Source organism: Pseudonaja textilis, chromosome 2, assembly GCF_049901715.1.
Source record: "Pseudonaja textilis isolate UNSWEBS1 chromosome 2, rPseTex1.2, whole genome shotgun sequence".
In the NCBI taxonomy this organism is placed as follows: Eukaryota; Metazoa; Chordata; class Lepidosauria; order Squamata; family Elapidae; genus Pseudonaja; species Pseudonaja textilis.
In genome coordinates this window covers 8829339-8845017 of record NC_141991.1, presented here as the reverse complement: position 1 = coordinate 8845017, position 15679 = coordinate 8829339, and the positions used below count along the sequence as shown (strand labels likewise).

Here is a 15679-nt window from a genome sequence, read left to right as displayed (position 1 = left end):
CCCCTCTAGGAATCCCCGCCTTTCCTTTCCTTTTAAATCGCTAACAGCCGTTCTCCATCGCCGCCCTTCCTTTTGCTGCAAGATTCCTTCTTTCTCCGCTCTTCTTGCATTCGACCTAATCAGGATAGTGGCGATCAAAGGTCTGGAGGTTTTTGGTTTTATTTTTTAAATTATTTAACGAAATAACAGAGTTGGAAGGGACCTTGGAGGTCTTCTAGTCCAACCCGCTGCTTCAAGGCAGGAAACCCTTATACAGCTAGCCCTCGAGTTACGACCCCAATCCTGAGCCCAAAAATTGATGCTGCTAAGTGAAATGTATGTTTAAATGAGTTTTGCCCCGTTTTACCAACTTTTTGTAGCCACAGTTGTTAAGTGAAGCATTCCATTAACACAGTTGTTAAGTGAATGTGGCTTCCCCCATTGACTTTGCTGATCAGAGGGTCGCAAAAGCGGATTACGGGGAACACCCCCCCACCCGCTCCCAGGACATGGCAGCCGTCATAAAGTACGAGTCGTTTGCCAAGCATTTGAATAGAATAGAATAGAAATAGATAGATAGATAGATAGATAGATAGATAGATAGATAGATAGGAAAGAAAGAAAGAAAGAAAGAAAGAAAGAAAGAAAGAAAGAAAGAAAGAAAGAAAGAAAGAAAGAAGGAAAGAAAATACTTTATTGGCCAAGTGTGAATGGACACACAAGGAATTTGTCTTGGTGTAAATACTCTCAGTATACATAAAAGAAAAGATACATTCGTCAGGAGTCAAGAATCATCAGGTACAACTATCATTGTCACAGGGTTACAATAAGCAATCAAATCATACTAAAACAGCCAATAGAGATCATGAGGATACAAGCGACAAAGTTACAGTCATACAGTCACAATTGGGATGGGTGATAAGGAATGATGAGAAGATTAATAGTAATAATAGTGCAGACTTTGTAAATAGTTGGACAGTGTTGAGGAAATTATTTGTTTAGCAGAGTGATGGCATTCGGGGGGGAAAAAACTGTCCTCGTCTCTAGTTGTTGTGGTGTGCAGTGCTCTATAGCGTCGTTTTGAGGAAAGGAGTTGAAACAGTTTATGTCCGGGATGTGAGCGGTCTATAAATATTTTCACAGCCCTCTTTTTGACTAGTGCAGTGTACTGGTCCTTGATTGAAGGCAGGTGGGTAGTCATTGTTTTTTCTGCAGTCCTAATCACTCTCAGTTGTGAGCATGGGGGTGCTGCAACCATCCTAAATATGGATTTTGATCGTGTGGCCATGGGGATGGCACAACGGTCGTGAGTATGAAAAACAGTCAAAAGTCACTTTTTTCCAGTGCCGTCGTAACTTGGAACAACGGTCACTCAATGAACTGTTATAAGTCTAGGACTGCCTGTACCCTTTTGGACAAATGGTTGTCCATTTCCCTCTTCTGTGGTTGGAAGGGACAAAGTAGAAATGGTGAAGTTTGGCAAAGACTTGAAAGTCTTCTAACGTTTGCAAAGGTGACAGAATACCAGGTAGTCCTCGACTTACGATGATGATTGAGCCCACAATTTCTGTCGCTAAGTGAAACATTTGTTAAGTGAATTTTGCTCCATTTTATGACCCTCCCACGGTTGTTAAGTGAAGTATTACAAGTTAGTAACACACTTGTTCAGTGAATCTGGCTTGCCCATTGACTTTGCTTGTCAGAAGGTTACAAAATGGGATCCTATGAGCCTGGGACATTACAGTGGTCATAAATATGAACCCATTGCCAAGCATCTGAATGTTGATCCCATGACCACGGGGATCAGGGGTAGGATTCAACCGATGTTGCTACCGGTTCGGTGAGAGTGCCACTCCTGGTTCGAATCCCTAACACCACGTATCGGAGTGAGCTCCCGTTACTTGTCCCAGCTTCTGCCAACCTAGAAGTTCGAAAGCATGTAAAAATGCAAATAGAAAAATAAGGACCACATTGGTGGGAAGGTAACAGCGTTCCACGCGCTGTTGGCATTTAGTCATGCCAGCCACATGACAAGGGAGATGTCTTTGGACAGCAGTGTCTCGTTGGCTTTGTCATGGAGATGACGTGGGGTGGGATTCAAATTTCTTAACAACCGGTTCTGTGGGTGTGGCCTAATTTGTGGGTGTGGCTTGGTGGTCATGTGACTGGGTGGGCATGGTTTGTATGTAAATATTATAAATATTTATATAAATATTGAATTTTTTATTTAAAAAAGAGCAACTTTTACCCAAAATCAGGCAAAGCAGGCAGATTGAGTTGCTTACAGAATCACAGATTCTTTCAGAGATCTATCTTTCTGACATCGGCTACCTGAGTCTGTCGCATAAAATTAGCTTGCAAGCAAACTCATAAAATTTGCTAGCAAGCACTCACAAAATTAACTCACAACACACCATGTATGTAAATATTGAATTTTTAATTAAAAAAAGAGAAACTTTTACCCAAAATTAGGCAAAGCAGGCAGGCAGATTGAGTTGTTCACAGAATTGGGGTGGGGCCAGCCAGTGGCGCTATTTGCCGATTCTCAGGCAGGTAGAATCCCACCCCTGGTGAGAGTATGTTTTTCGCACATGTATAGACCATTTCCAAAAAAAACCTCAGCTGTGCTGCCCGGACAGCTGACAGGCACTGCACGCAGGTGCGCAGCATTTGAAAATCTTCTTCTTTCCTGCTTTTTCGATCTCAGCTGTGCCACGCAAAGTAGCTGAGGTTGGAACAAAGCAGGAAATAAAGAACAGCCAAGAGCTTGGGCAGGTGGGTAGGCCAAACAGATGACCAAAAGATTGTTGCAGAGAACTGGTTCGGTGTTTGCTGCTCTTCAGAGCTACCGGTTCTATAGAACCGGGCTGAACTGGCAGCATCCCACCCCTGATGGGGATGCTATAACAGTCGTAAGTATGAAAACCCCTCATAAGTCGCTTCTTTCATTGCCGTAGTACTTTCGAAAGGTCACGAAATGAACTGTTGCAAACTGAGGACTAGTAACACAGTTGTTCAGTGAATCCCCATTGACTTTGCTTGTTAGGTGGTTACAAAAGGGGACCCCAGGACACAGAAAACATCATAAATATGAGTCATTTGCTAAGTGTCTGAATTTTGATCCTGTGACCATGGGGATGATGCTGCAATGGTTGTTAAGAATGAAAAGTGGTCCTAAGTCACTACTTTCAGTGCCATTGTAACTTCAAATGGTCACTAAGTGAATTGTTATAAGTGGAGGACTACCTGTAACAGAGCTGGAAGGGACCTTGGAGGTCTTCTAGTCCAGCCCCCTGCTTAAGCAAGAAACCTTATAACATTTCAGACAGGTGGTAGTCAGTGGTTTCAGACAGTCTCTTCTTGAAAGCCTCCATTTTATGAAGCACCTACAACTTCTGGTGGCAAGTCCTTCCACTGGTTAATTATTCTCACTATCAATAATTTTTTTCCTTAGTTCTAGGTTGCTTCTCTCCTTGATCAGTTTCCATCCCTTATTTTTTGATAAAATATAAATGCACTAACTCTATACCCGTGCTTTGCTACGAAACTATGTGATCAGGCTTAATTTCTGTGGAGAAAAATAAGGGGGAAGAAATTTTGCCTCTGCCTACCAGCATCCATCGGTATTCATCTGACTAACATCCTGTCAGTGGTGTGAGAGTTGAGGGCTGTTTGGAAACTGAAACAGTATTTGTGTGTGAGCAGAGACAGCAAGGAGCCTGAGCGTGGCTTAGCTCAACTGTTCTGTACTAAACTGCTTGGTGCTGTGAAGCTAAAACTGAAGCTCTTCTCCTGTTCTTGTATTTTGCATTTGGAACAGATTTCTTGTCAGGTGGGGAGGGGGAATAGAACTCCTTAGTGTTAATAATAATATACAAAATCCTAATGCTCTGATGGTCGTTTCGAAAAATCCTTTCCTAGTGAGCACCTAGAAGCCAAGAGGAACATAGGTGCCAAATTTCAAGTTTGTAGGCTTTACGGTTCTGGAGATTTCTTGATGATGCATGAGTGGTATTTTGCTTTTATAGATATAGATTTAGAACGGCGGTAAGGTTAAAAAAAAAAGTTGCTTCTTGATTTTTTTTTCTTTATTTTTAATTCGTTTCTATTTACTGGCTATTTTTTTAAACTTTATTTACTTTTTATTTTTTTTACTTTGCAAAAACTTTCTATCGCTTGATTGACAGGGACCTCAAATGCGAGCGCAGATGTGCACAAAAAAATCTCATCTTGTCGCTTGGCAACGCCCTTAACCCTTGGCCTCCGGCCGCCTTTGCAACGAAAAGGAAGGCGAAACTCCTTCCTTGTCCGTTGCACGGAACGAAAAATAAATAAGGCTTTTTTTCCCTTTTCTTTCCAAAAAAGCAGCCGACGTGGGTTGCGGCGGTCCAGGATAATGGGAAAGCCGCAGTCTTTTTTTTTTTTTTTTTTTAAGGCCGCTCGCGCCCGCTGTCTGGGGGAGCCAAGGGTTAAAGCGAGAGAGTTTGTCGCTTCCTAGAGAGGGCCTTTTTTCCCGCCGTCCGTCCGTCCCCCGCCCACGTCGACGGGGGCGGAAATGGGAATGGGGCTCAGTCGTTTCCGGCCCCCTCCGCTTTTGGCCGAAGGAAAAAAGAGACCGTTTGCGTTTGGCGCGTGCGACGTCGTTGGGGGCTCCCCCGCGTGACGGTAGGTGGGCGAATGGGCGACGGGCCGCCTCTGAAGAGAAGCTCGCGTGGCGGGAGGGGGAGGGGTGGGCGAAGGTTCGGTGGAAGCTGCGCTGGGCTGGGCTGAGGGGAGAAGGAACCGCCGCGGACCCCTAGTTGGGGTAGTATCACCTCGTGGTTATGGAGCCGGGCTCTCTTTATTTCCCCCCCGCCCACCTGGCGTTCAGCATCTCCTCCCTGTGGCTGCGCCTTGCATTCCGACGGTCCACTAGGGATAGGGATATAGAATAGGAAATAGAGATAGGATAGGGATATAGAAAATAGAACAGGGATAGAACAGGAATAGAGGAGTAGGAACATGGAATAAAAATAGAATAGGGATAGAAGTAGACGTAGGAATATAGAATAAAAATAGACCAGAAAGGAATAGAATAGAAATAGAGATAGGAATAGGAATCTTCTTTCTTCTTCTCACACACAGAAAATACCACTCACACATCATCACAAAATCTGCTCTTGGCTTCCAGGTGCTCACTAAGAAAGGATTTTTCAAAATGACCATCAGGGCATTAGTATTTCCTATGTTGTTATTAACACGCTCTGATGCTAAAGACTTCTACTCCCCCCCTCCCCACCGTAAAAAAAAATAATGCAAAACACAAGAATAGGAGAAGAGTTTCAAGTTTTTGCTTCACAGCACCAAGCAGTTTAGTACAGAACTTAGTTGAGCTAAGCCACGCCCAGGCTCCTTGCTGCCTCCTTGCTCACACAAGCAAATACTGTTTCAGCTTCCAAACAGCCCTCAAACTCTCTCACAGCTGACAGGACACTAGCCAGATGAATACCAGTAGGCAGAGGCAGCATTATTTCCCCCCCCTTATTTTCCTCCCAAAAAACTTGCCCGATGACATAGTTTCGTAGCGAAGCACGGGTACCCTGCTAGTATAGAATAAAAAATAGAATAGGGATAGAAATAGACATAGGAATATAGAATAAAAATAGACCAGAAAGGAATAGAATAGAAATAAGAGATGGGGTAGGCATAGGAATCTTCTTTCTTCTTCTACACACACACACACACACACACACACAATACCACTCACACGTTATCACAAAATCTCCTCTTGGCTTCCAGGTGCTCACTAAAAAAGGATTTTTCAAAATGACCATCAGGGCATTAGTATTTCCTATGTTGTTATTAACACGCTCTGATGCTAAAGACTTCTACTCCCCCCCTCCCCACCGTAAAAAAAATAATAATGTAAAACACAAGAATAGGAGAAGAGTTTCAAGTTTTTGCTTCACAGCACCAAGCAATTTAGTACAGAACTTAGTTGAGCTAAGCCACGCCCAGGCTCCTTGCTGCCTCCTTGCTCACACAAGCAAATACTATTTCAGCTTCCAAACAACCCTCAACTCCCTCAAAGCTGACAGGACGCTAGCCAGATGAATACCAGTAGGCAGAGGCAGCGTTTTTTCCCCCCTCTTATTTTCCTCCCAAAAAACTTGCCCGGAGACATAGTTTCGTAGCGAAGCACGGGTACCCTGCTAGTATAGAATAAAAAATAGAATAGGGATAGACATAGGAATATAGAATAAAAATAGAACAGAAAGGAATAGAATAGAAGTAATGTGTCAGTGTATAAGAAATTATGAGCTGGGATAGCCATAACAATAAGTCGGCCAATGGTGACTAAGAAACAGGATCTGTTGTGAGCCATGGGAGACTGCTCGGAGCCTGGGCGTGGCTTAGCTTAACAGCTCTGTATATAAGAGTTTATCTTTGGATTATATTCTGTACTAGCTCAATACCCACTACGAAACTGTGGTCAGGCTTAGTTTTGGGGGAGGAAAATAAGGGGGTGGGAATTCTGCCTCTGCCTACCAGCATCCATCGGTATTTATCAGTGTGTGAGAGAGTTGAGGGCTGTTTGGAAACAGACAGTATTTGCTGTGTGAACAAGAAGGAGATAGCAAGAAGCCCAGGCGTGGCTTAGATTAACTGTTCTGTACTAAAGCTGCTTGGTGCTCTGAAACTGAAAATCCTCTGCTTGTGTTTTGCATTTGGAACAGATTTCTTTTCAGGTGGGATGGGGCAGTAGAACTCCTTAGCATCAGCATGTTAATTATATACAAAATACTAATAGTCTGGTGGTCATTTAGAAAAATCCTTTCTTAGTGAGCATCTAGAAGCCAAGAGGAACATACACGCCAAATTTCAAGTTTGTAAGCTTTACGGTTCTGGAGAATTTGTGATGATGCGTGAGTGGTATTTCACTTTTATATATATAGATTCTGGGTTCTGGTTGCTTCTGTGCTTCTTCTTGTCCTTGCTACCACGTTGCAAGAGCTGCATAAGTATTGTATACATGCATCATGCTTTATATTAGTGTATATAAAGAAGTTTCTTCTATAAATGAATCCTATTGAATTATTTACCTGTGTGCTGGTCAGATCCCTACAAACTCCAACATAATGTTTCAGATGAACGTGTGTTTTGTAAATATGGTGGAGATGAGAATGAAAAACAGATTTTTGGTGGCAATTGGGATGTTACAGAAGCCCGTACAAATACATGAAGGACTCACTGCTGGAGGTTTCTGATCTGAGGAGGTCATATTGGGGTGAAGCCATGTTGACTGCTAACTATTTAATCAATAGGCTGTGGAGTTCATCTATTAATGGTACTCCATATGCAGCGTTATATGGGAGAAAGCCATCTCTGGCACATTGAAGGGTGTTTGGAAGCAACGCATGGGTGCATATTCCAAAAGCAGTCAGAAGAAAGGGTCAACCAAAACTAGAAAGCTCAGGTTTACATATTACGAGCCTGGCTCAAAGAGCTATCGCTTTAGTAATGGGAGCAAAAGAATCGTGATTTCCAGGTCTGCTAGCTTTGCGGAGCAAAATTGGAACAGAATTGATGCCAATTTTTGGAATGATCCACTTAGTGATGGTGATCCACTTAGTGATGGTAACTCACTTAGTGCCGATGTCAGTGTTCAGGGAGGAGAAGCTGAAAAAGAACAAGAAAAGGAGTCAGGAGAAGATGATGACTCAGATATGAAGCAAGAGAGCGTTGAAACACAGGAGCAATCAACGCCACGCAGGTCAGAGTGATGGAACAAGAAGATACAGGTATTCTGCTAGGGAAGTGAAGGTGTGTAATGCGTGGTATGAGCCAAGAACCAATCAGGAAGTATTGGCATCACCTAAAATTGAATAAGTGAAATGGAAAAAAGCCATGGACAAAGAAATGAAATCCACGGGGGTACATAAAAGTGTTCACATCTATGACTTTGTCATAGGATCTAAATGGGTATACAAAAAGAAAGTACTCCCCAACAACGAAGTCCAATATAAGGCAAGATTAGTGGCACAAGGGTTTTCTCCACATAGGAAAAAACGTGCACTACAATGAGCTACTCGCGCCTATGGTAAAGAGCGAAAGCATAAGGTTGGCACCAGCGTTAGCAGCAGCACGCGGCCATAAAATTTGGCAGGATTAAAATCACAAATGAGCATGCTTTTGTAAATGGGGCAGAGAGGAGAAGAACAAGCAGGTTTCGGTGGCAATCTGGCGTTGCAGGAGAAGCCGCAGTGTAAGTTGAATTGAGCATGTTAGGAATCTAGCCAGACTTAAAACCCTCCTTTGCGTAACTAGTAGATGCAGCCTGCAAACGGAAGAAGCCTGGAGGAATCTCCCTTTGTCCTTTCCCTGCATAGCTGGGATTCCAAGCTGCTTTGTCTCTTTGCTCCCTGGGAAAGAGCCCCTCCCTCCTCTGGTGGCTACAATCTACCACATATATTTGGGGATACGGCCACCCTTACCGAGGAGGAGATTAAAGGAGCGAGAGATCGGCATGGAAGAGGCTTGTGTATAGGCGGTCCTCGACTCACAGCAATTCATTAAGTGGCTGAAGTTACAACGGCATTGAAAAAAGCGACTTAGGACCGTTTTCCACATTTACGACCGTTGCAGCATCCCCTGTGCTCACGCGATTCACATTTGGATTCACAATTGGTTCCTGTTTATGACGGTTGCAGGGTCCCGGGGGGAATCATGTGATCTCCTCTTGCGACCTTCTGACAAGCCAAGTCAATGGGGAATCCAGATTCACTTAACAACCATGTTACTAATTTAACAATCGCAGGGATTCACTTAAGAACTGTGCATCAGGGTCCCAAATGATAACTCCATAGAAAGCAGAACTCCGGGGGAGGCAAATTCCTCAAAGAACAATTTCATCGGAGATAGCATATTAGCACAATGTCATGCCCCTGGTGGAGAGACTCTGAGGGAGTGGAGGAACAGCTGACAGGGAGTGGAAGTGTGGCTCCGGAGGTTGTGGGGGAGGCTGGGGAAGAGCAGAAGCCGGCTGAACAGTCAGAGGAGGACCCAGGTCCATCCCCCTCTCCATCCTAGGGCACGCAGGGAGGAGAGGATCAGGGAGAGACGTGGTCTACTCGGGAGGAGAGGGCCTTGATCCTCTTCATGGGATGCAGCTGTAACAATTGCACAAGAGTTTCGACCTGCGTACTGGCAAATGCTGGAAACAAAGCGTGTTTCATTTGGGTCTGAAGTTATCTTGGCTGGCGTCCTTCCAACAGACTGTGCCTTGTTATCTCCTTGAATTTGGTAAATACTTCTCCTGTTCCGTTGTGGAAATGTCGTCAGAGTAGTTTGTTTTGGGTTTTTTATTTCCCCTCTATCTGCTTGTTAAATTTGGACTGTATTGCTTTCTTTTGAAGACTATTTTTGAGTAAGTTTTATCTCCAACAGAGTATTATTGAACCGTGGGGCCAAGTTGGAGGCATTAAGGGACATTTATTTACGTTTTGCATCTTGTTACGTTTGTGTTACACTCTGGGTCAGTACACACAACCTGGTGAAAACCGACTCAGAAAGTTTCCATGGTTTTCACCTGATTAAACAGCGAGAAGCTCCCTGTTTCCCAAAACGGTCACATTGTCCAATCAAGGTGCTGGCTGGTCGCATGGTAACTGGACTCCTCCTCTCCCCTGCCATCTGTTAGAATAGCAATAGCACTTAGACTTATATACAGCTTTACAGTGCTTTATAGCCTTCCCTAAGCGCTTTACAGAGTCAGCCTCTTGCCCCCAACATTTTATCGACCTCGGAAGGATGGAAGGCCGAGTCAAGCTTGAGCCTGGTGAGATTCGATTGACCAAATTGCAGTCAGTCAGCAGAAGAATCCTGTCAGCTTTGGAAGCCATATTGAGATTCGATGCTCCCACGCTGCCACAAACCTGAGAATGCAATTGAGTATCTCTTAGTACAGGGGTCTCCAACCTTGGTAACTTTAAGCCTGGAGGACTTCAACTCCCAGAATTCCCCAGCGAGAAACTCCCCATGTGCCACTCTCCAGAATTCCGAGAGTTGAAGTCCTCCAGGCTTCAAGGTGCCAAGGTTGGAGACCCCTGTCTTAGTAAACAAAATAAAATTCTTTTGTTAGTTCAAGGTCATTGAGTATGGCGCAGAATGAAATAATCTTATTTTAGGACGGATCGTGATTGGGCCATGTGGTGTAATGATGGTGTCATGCCCCTGTTGGAGTCTGATTTTGAGGGGGAGATTGAGCAGCTGACAGGGAGTGGGAGTGTGGCTCCGGGAAGAAAATGGGGAAGGGCACAGCCTGGCTGGGCATTCAGAGGAAGACCCAGGGCCATCCCTCTTCATCCTAGGGCACGCAGGGAAGAATGGAGAAGGGAGCAACATGGCTTACGGGTGAGGAAAGGGTCCTGATCTCCTTCATGGGCTGCAGCTGGGAAGACTGTTTAAAAGGGCAAACTGCGCATAGCAAAGTTGCTGGAAAGCAAAGCATGCATTATTTTGGTCGAGGCTTATCGCTTATCTGGGTTTTGGCATCCTCCCAACTGTGGATGCTGTGTTATCCTTTGAAAGTCTGCAATTTACCATCCTGGCCTGCTGTGTTAATTACTTCAGTGTGGTTTGTGTTGGGTTTTTTATTTCTAATTATCTTTACTTTGAGTTTGGACTGCCTTTCTGCCCTTCCTTCGTAGACTGTTTTTTGAAGAGTTTGATAGCCAGCCAAGGATAATTGGACATTGGGGGCAAGTTGGAGGCATTAAAGGGAATTTATTCTACTTTTGTGACTTTGTTATTTTTGTGTCACGTTCTGGGTCATCACAGGTGGCCAAGGGGGGATGGATTTGTAGTTTTGAATATTCCAAGGAAGTTAGAAACTTTCAGATTCAGGATTCCACAGATGTGCCAGTATCTAAATAAAGCAATCTTTGAGAAATATCTGCCTCGGAGTTATTGGTTGGAAAGGAGGGTAGCTGGAACGCTGACAAGGCCTGCAGTACCTCCATTCTAACCAGAGGTGAGATGAGCAAACTGGTTCACTCCAACGATCTGCTACTGGGCCTGCCCCGGCTCTATTCTGACCTTTATTTCCTGGTTTTCAAGCTCAGCTGCTTCGTGCGGCACAACCGATTGCCGGGCGCCAGCTGTTTAACGCACAAGGAGATTGCAGGATTGCAAGAGGTCAGTAGCAAACCCTCTGCACGCGTGCGAAATGCGTGTGCAAAGCATGCACTCACCGAACTGGTTGTTACACCGGTTGAGTCGCATCCCTGAGAATCTAACCAATGCGCCACTGAGGTTCAGGTCCTTGGTTCCCACAGGAAACTATTTTGTTTTGTCTACAAACCCCCATCTAACTATGTACCCCTTCCTTATCCCTACTTTGTACTGTGGCAATACCTGAAGCCTCCAAAATGGCCCCAGCCAGGTTCACTTCAGAGTTGACACGATAAGTAAGAAAAGTCGTAAAATGAGGCAAAACTGATTTAACAAATTTCTCGGTTAGCAACATAAATTCTGGGCTGGACTATGGTTGTAAGTTGAGGATTACCTGTGTTTTCCTCGCTTACAGTAGCCAAGGGGGGATAGCAGGGATGAGTCTTCCTACCGAGATGAGGTGGAGCGGTTGCTTTCATGGTGCGGAGACAATAACTTGGTCCTCAACACCAGTCAGACCAAGGAGCCTATAGTGGACTATAGAAAGAACAGATCAGATCTCCAGCCCTTGCTTATCAATGGGGACCTAGTGGAGCAAGTGTCCAGTATTAAGTTTCTGGGTGCTCGCATTGCAGCCCTGGTCAAAAGGGCCCAGTAGACATTATACTACCTGAGACTTCTCAGAAAACAACAACTGAATGAAAAACTGCTGGTGACCTTCTATCGCTGCACCATAGAGAGTATCTTAATTTATTGCACCTCTGTATGGTTTGCCAGTTGCACAGTGGCACATAGGAAAGCACTCCAGAGGGTTAACGTCATTGCTCAGGGGATCATGGGTTGCCCTCTCCTCTCTTTGGAAGAGCTTTATAGCCCCCAAGAAAGCTCCAAACATTCTCAAAAGTCCATCTCATCCTGGGCACCCTTTTTTTTGAACTATTACCATCTGGCAGACGGTACAGGATGTTAAAAACAAGTAGGCTGAAAAACAGCTGCTATCCTAGGACAGGAGCTCTGTTGAATTCTATTGTATAGTACAGTATTGGTGCAGTGTCAGGGGTTTTTGGTTCAATGTGTGGAGAGTGAAGGATGTGTGGTTTGTGTTTATTTTCATGGTCATGGTGTGCACTGAAGATGGTGTTTGATTTCGTTTCACGAGGTGCAAAGACAATAAAGTAAACTAATAATAAGTTATAACCAAGGCATTTCTACCCCTTATCTCTGAGAGCTCAAGTTTGCTTATACAGGTAGTCCTCAATTTACAATTCCTTTAGTGACCGTTTGAAGTTACAACGGCAGTGAAGAAAAGTGACTCAGGACCGTTTTTCACACGACCGTTGTAGCACCCTCGTGGTCATGTGATTTGCATTCGGAAGCTTTGACAACTGACTCACGTTTATGACGGTGTCCATTTCCCAGGGTCAGGTGACCTCAGTCGATGGGGAAACCAGGTTTGCTTAACAACCGTGTTTCTAATTGAACAGCTGAACAAATGTGGCGGCAAGAAAAGTCGTAAAACGGGGCCAAACTCAAGTTAAAACAAATGTTTCCCTTAACGACATACATTTTGGGGCTTCATTGTAACTGTAAGCTGAGGACTACCTATATGGGATTCCTTCCCTAATTTTATCCAGGTGAGAACCCAGTGAGGTGGGTTAGAGAGGTAGAGATAAACTGGCAAAAGAGATCCATGGTCTAATGGGGACTTCAGCCAGCAACTTCCTAGTCCTCCTCCCAACACTTAAATTACAGCAGCTGGTTTTCACATGCGCTTATGATGAGTAGGTACATTTTACATGAAACTCTTGCACACCAGGTTCCCATATCATCAAATGTGCCCTTGAGGCCTGCAGAAGGTGTGGCTTGGTGACTAGCAAAATAATTGGAGACTGTCCCAAAAGTGCTTTTTCAAAAGGCAACTGGAGTTTGTTTTTCCTTCAAGACGTTTCGCTTCTCATCCAAGAAGCTTCTTCAGTTCTGACACGCCTCTTGGATGAGGAGCGAAGCGTCTTCGAGCATAAAGGAGCCTCTGTGGCGCAGTGGTCAGAGTGCAATACTGCAAGCTACTTCTGCAGCCAGCTGCCTACAATTTGGCAGTTCAAATCCCACCAAAGCTTCAAGGTTGACTCAGCCTTCCATCCTTCCGAGGTGGGTAAAATGAGGACCTGGATTGTTGGGGGCAATAGGTTGACTCTGTAAACCGCTGAGAGGGGGCTGTAAAGCACTATAAATCTAAGTGCTATTGCTACAAACAGAATCAGAATAGAGCTGAAAGAGATCTTGTCCAGCCCTCTGCTCCAACAGGAGACGTTACCATTTCAGACAAGTGACTGTCCAGTCTCTTCTCAAAAGCCCCCACAACATCTGAAGGCAAAGCTCTTTCATTAGTTAATTGTCCTCACTATGGACTCCCTCCTCTTTAGGACAGCCTCTCAAGTACTGGAATACTGCTATCATGTCATCCCCTAGTGCTTCTCTTCTCTAGACTAGCCAAACCCAAATCCTGCAACCATGCTTGATACATTTTTGTCTCCAGGCCTTTAATTGTCTTAGTTGCTCTTCTTGGCCCTTTCCCCAAAATCTCAATATCTTTTGATATTGACCAAAAATTGGTCTAATGATATTGACTAATGTGACCAAAAGTGGATGCAATATTCCAAGGTGTGGCCTTATATCTTCCTAGTATGATTGGATTGCTTATTGTACCCTATGACTATCATTAAGTGTTGTACCTTATGATTCTCAACTCTTGACAAATGTATCTTTTGTGTATACCGAGAGTTTGCACCAAGATAAATTCCTTTTGTGGCCCAATCACACTTGGCCGATAAAGCTATTCTATTCTATTTCTATTTTCTATTTATTTTCTATTTCTATCTATTCTATCTATGGTTTTATAAAGCAGTTGTCAGCCTTGGAAAGCCATATTTTACTTGGAAACTTCAAGGCTGCCACATTTAGTGCCTGGGAATTTGGGAGGGGGGATTTCATACAGAGGTGGAAGATTAGCCTCAACGACATTCTTTCTCAGTGAGTCGGGAGAGGAGTATCTGGAAGGTGGTCTCCAGTTGGGACGAGGATCTGATTGGGCCATGTGATGGACTGGTGGGTGCAGGGGATGGATTTTTTGAATTTTCTTTTGGGAAGGGAAAACCCGGAACGCTCAGATTGGAGTTTTCCCAGATGGGGCCAGTATGACAACTCTAATAAAATGGAGCTTTGAGGAAATGCTCCTCTCGGAGTTGATTGGTTTGGAGTTTTGTTAGTTGGAACGCCGACAGCGGTACTAATACTCCGCTGTGGTTTTGATTCTGTGCCTCTGTTTAGACAACCTAGGATTATATTAGTCCGGTTGTCTTTGGGACAGCCACGACCTGGATGACTGAGAATCTCCATAGACAGTTGGGGAACCGATTACTGCTTCTATCGTGAAGAACGTGGCATTGTGTGTGTGTCTCATTTTTCCTGCAGGTTATTTTATTGTTTTTATTTGGGGTTTCTGGGACCTGTAATTACCGTTTATTCGTTCTGTCAAATGTGACTATCAGCCAAGCAAAGTACATGTGCCCCGAAAGTGCTTTTGTACGGGAGAACTCCTTGTTTATTTCCTGTTGTATCGTCTGCCTCTGATCTGTCTCGTTCTCCATTCTTTACAGAGAGCTACTAACTTCAAGTTTGTGACTGCCTTGAAATTTAATCCTTGACTTCCTGAGTGGGGCCGTCACTCCCCCCTCCCCACCAAAAACAGAGAGAGAGAGACACACACACACACACACCAACGTACTTTCAGTTCGATTCTAGCCATTCAGACATTGTGGGAAGAAAGCCATTGAGACGGGAGATGTTTCGAATCTTATTGGAGACAGTGCTGACCCCAGGATCCCAAGGGTCGAAGGAGGAAGTGGTGGATTCAGCGGGGGGCCTCGAGATCCCCGAGGCTCGCAGCCCTGGGGAGCACTGGGAAAAACATCCCAACAAAATCCAGAGGGAAGAGAAAGGGAACTCCTACGTCCAGCGCCAACACTTCCGGCAGTTCCGCTATCGGAAATGCGCCGGGCCCCGCGGGGTTTACAGCCAGCTCCACGACCTGTGTTGCCAGTGGCTGAAGCCAGGACAGCACACCAAAGCTGAGATCCTGGACCTGGTGATCCTAGAGCAGTTCTTGACTATCCTGCCTCCCGACATGAAGAGCTGGATCAGAGAATGCGGCGCCGAGACCTGTTCACAGGCGGTGGCCCTGGCGGAAGGCTTCCTCTTGAGCCAAGCGGATGACAGGAAGCCGAAAATGCAGGTGAGGGCAGCCTTTGGTGGGACGTCTCAAAGGACCGTGAAGTGAGTTGAGAGTCGCGTTCCAGCTCGGGAAAGGCTTTTGCGTTACCGTCTCAAGGCGCGCGCGGCTCACGGAGGATCTTGGTCAGCATTCCTTGTGGAGGAGATTGTGAGAAGTTTGTGCTGCAGACGGAGCAGTTCCGGATCACTGCCTTCCACCAGGATCTGATCAGAACCTCCAGATGCTGCCTCCAAAGAGCTAAGCTGGCGGGGGGGGGGG

At 45.0% G+C, this 15679-nt stretch overlaps 1 protein-coding gene across 2 annotated transcripts in view; it reads left to right on the top strand.

Annotated features, from left to right (window-relative positions):
- The first annotated feature begins 1 nt into the window (after position 1).
- LOC113454652 (zinc finger protein 202-like) overlaps positions 2–15679 on the top strand; it is a 25869-nt gene continuing 10191 nt past the window's right edge. Inside the window, exons 1-2 of one of the 2 annotated variants that reach the window (XM_087928316.1) lie at positions 2–140; positions 14787–15421. In XM_087928316.1, coding sequence (XP_087784442.1) covers positions 14972–15421 — 450 coding nt within the window. In that variant the 5' untranslated portion in view covers positions 2–140; positions 14787–14971. Of the gene's footprint in view, positions 141–4518; positions 4645–14786; positions 15422–15679 lie in introns of those variants that run through there. The other variant, XM_087928315.1, reaches the window with a different exon arrangement.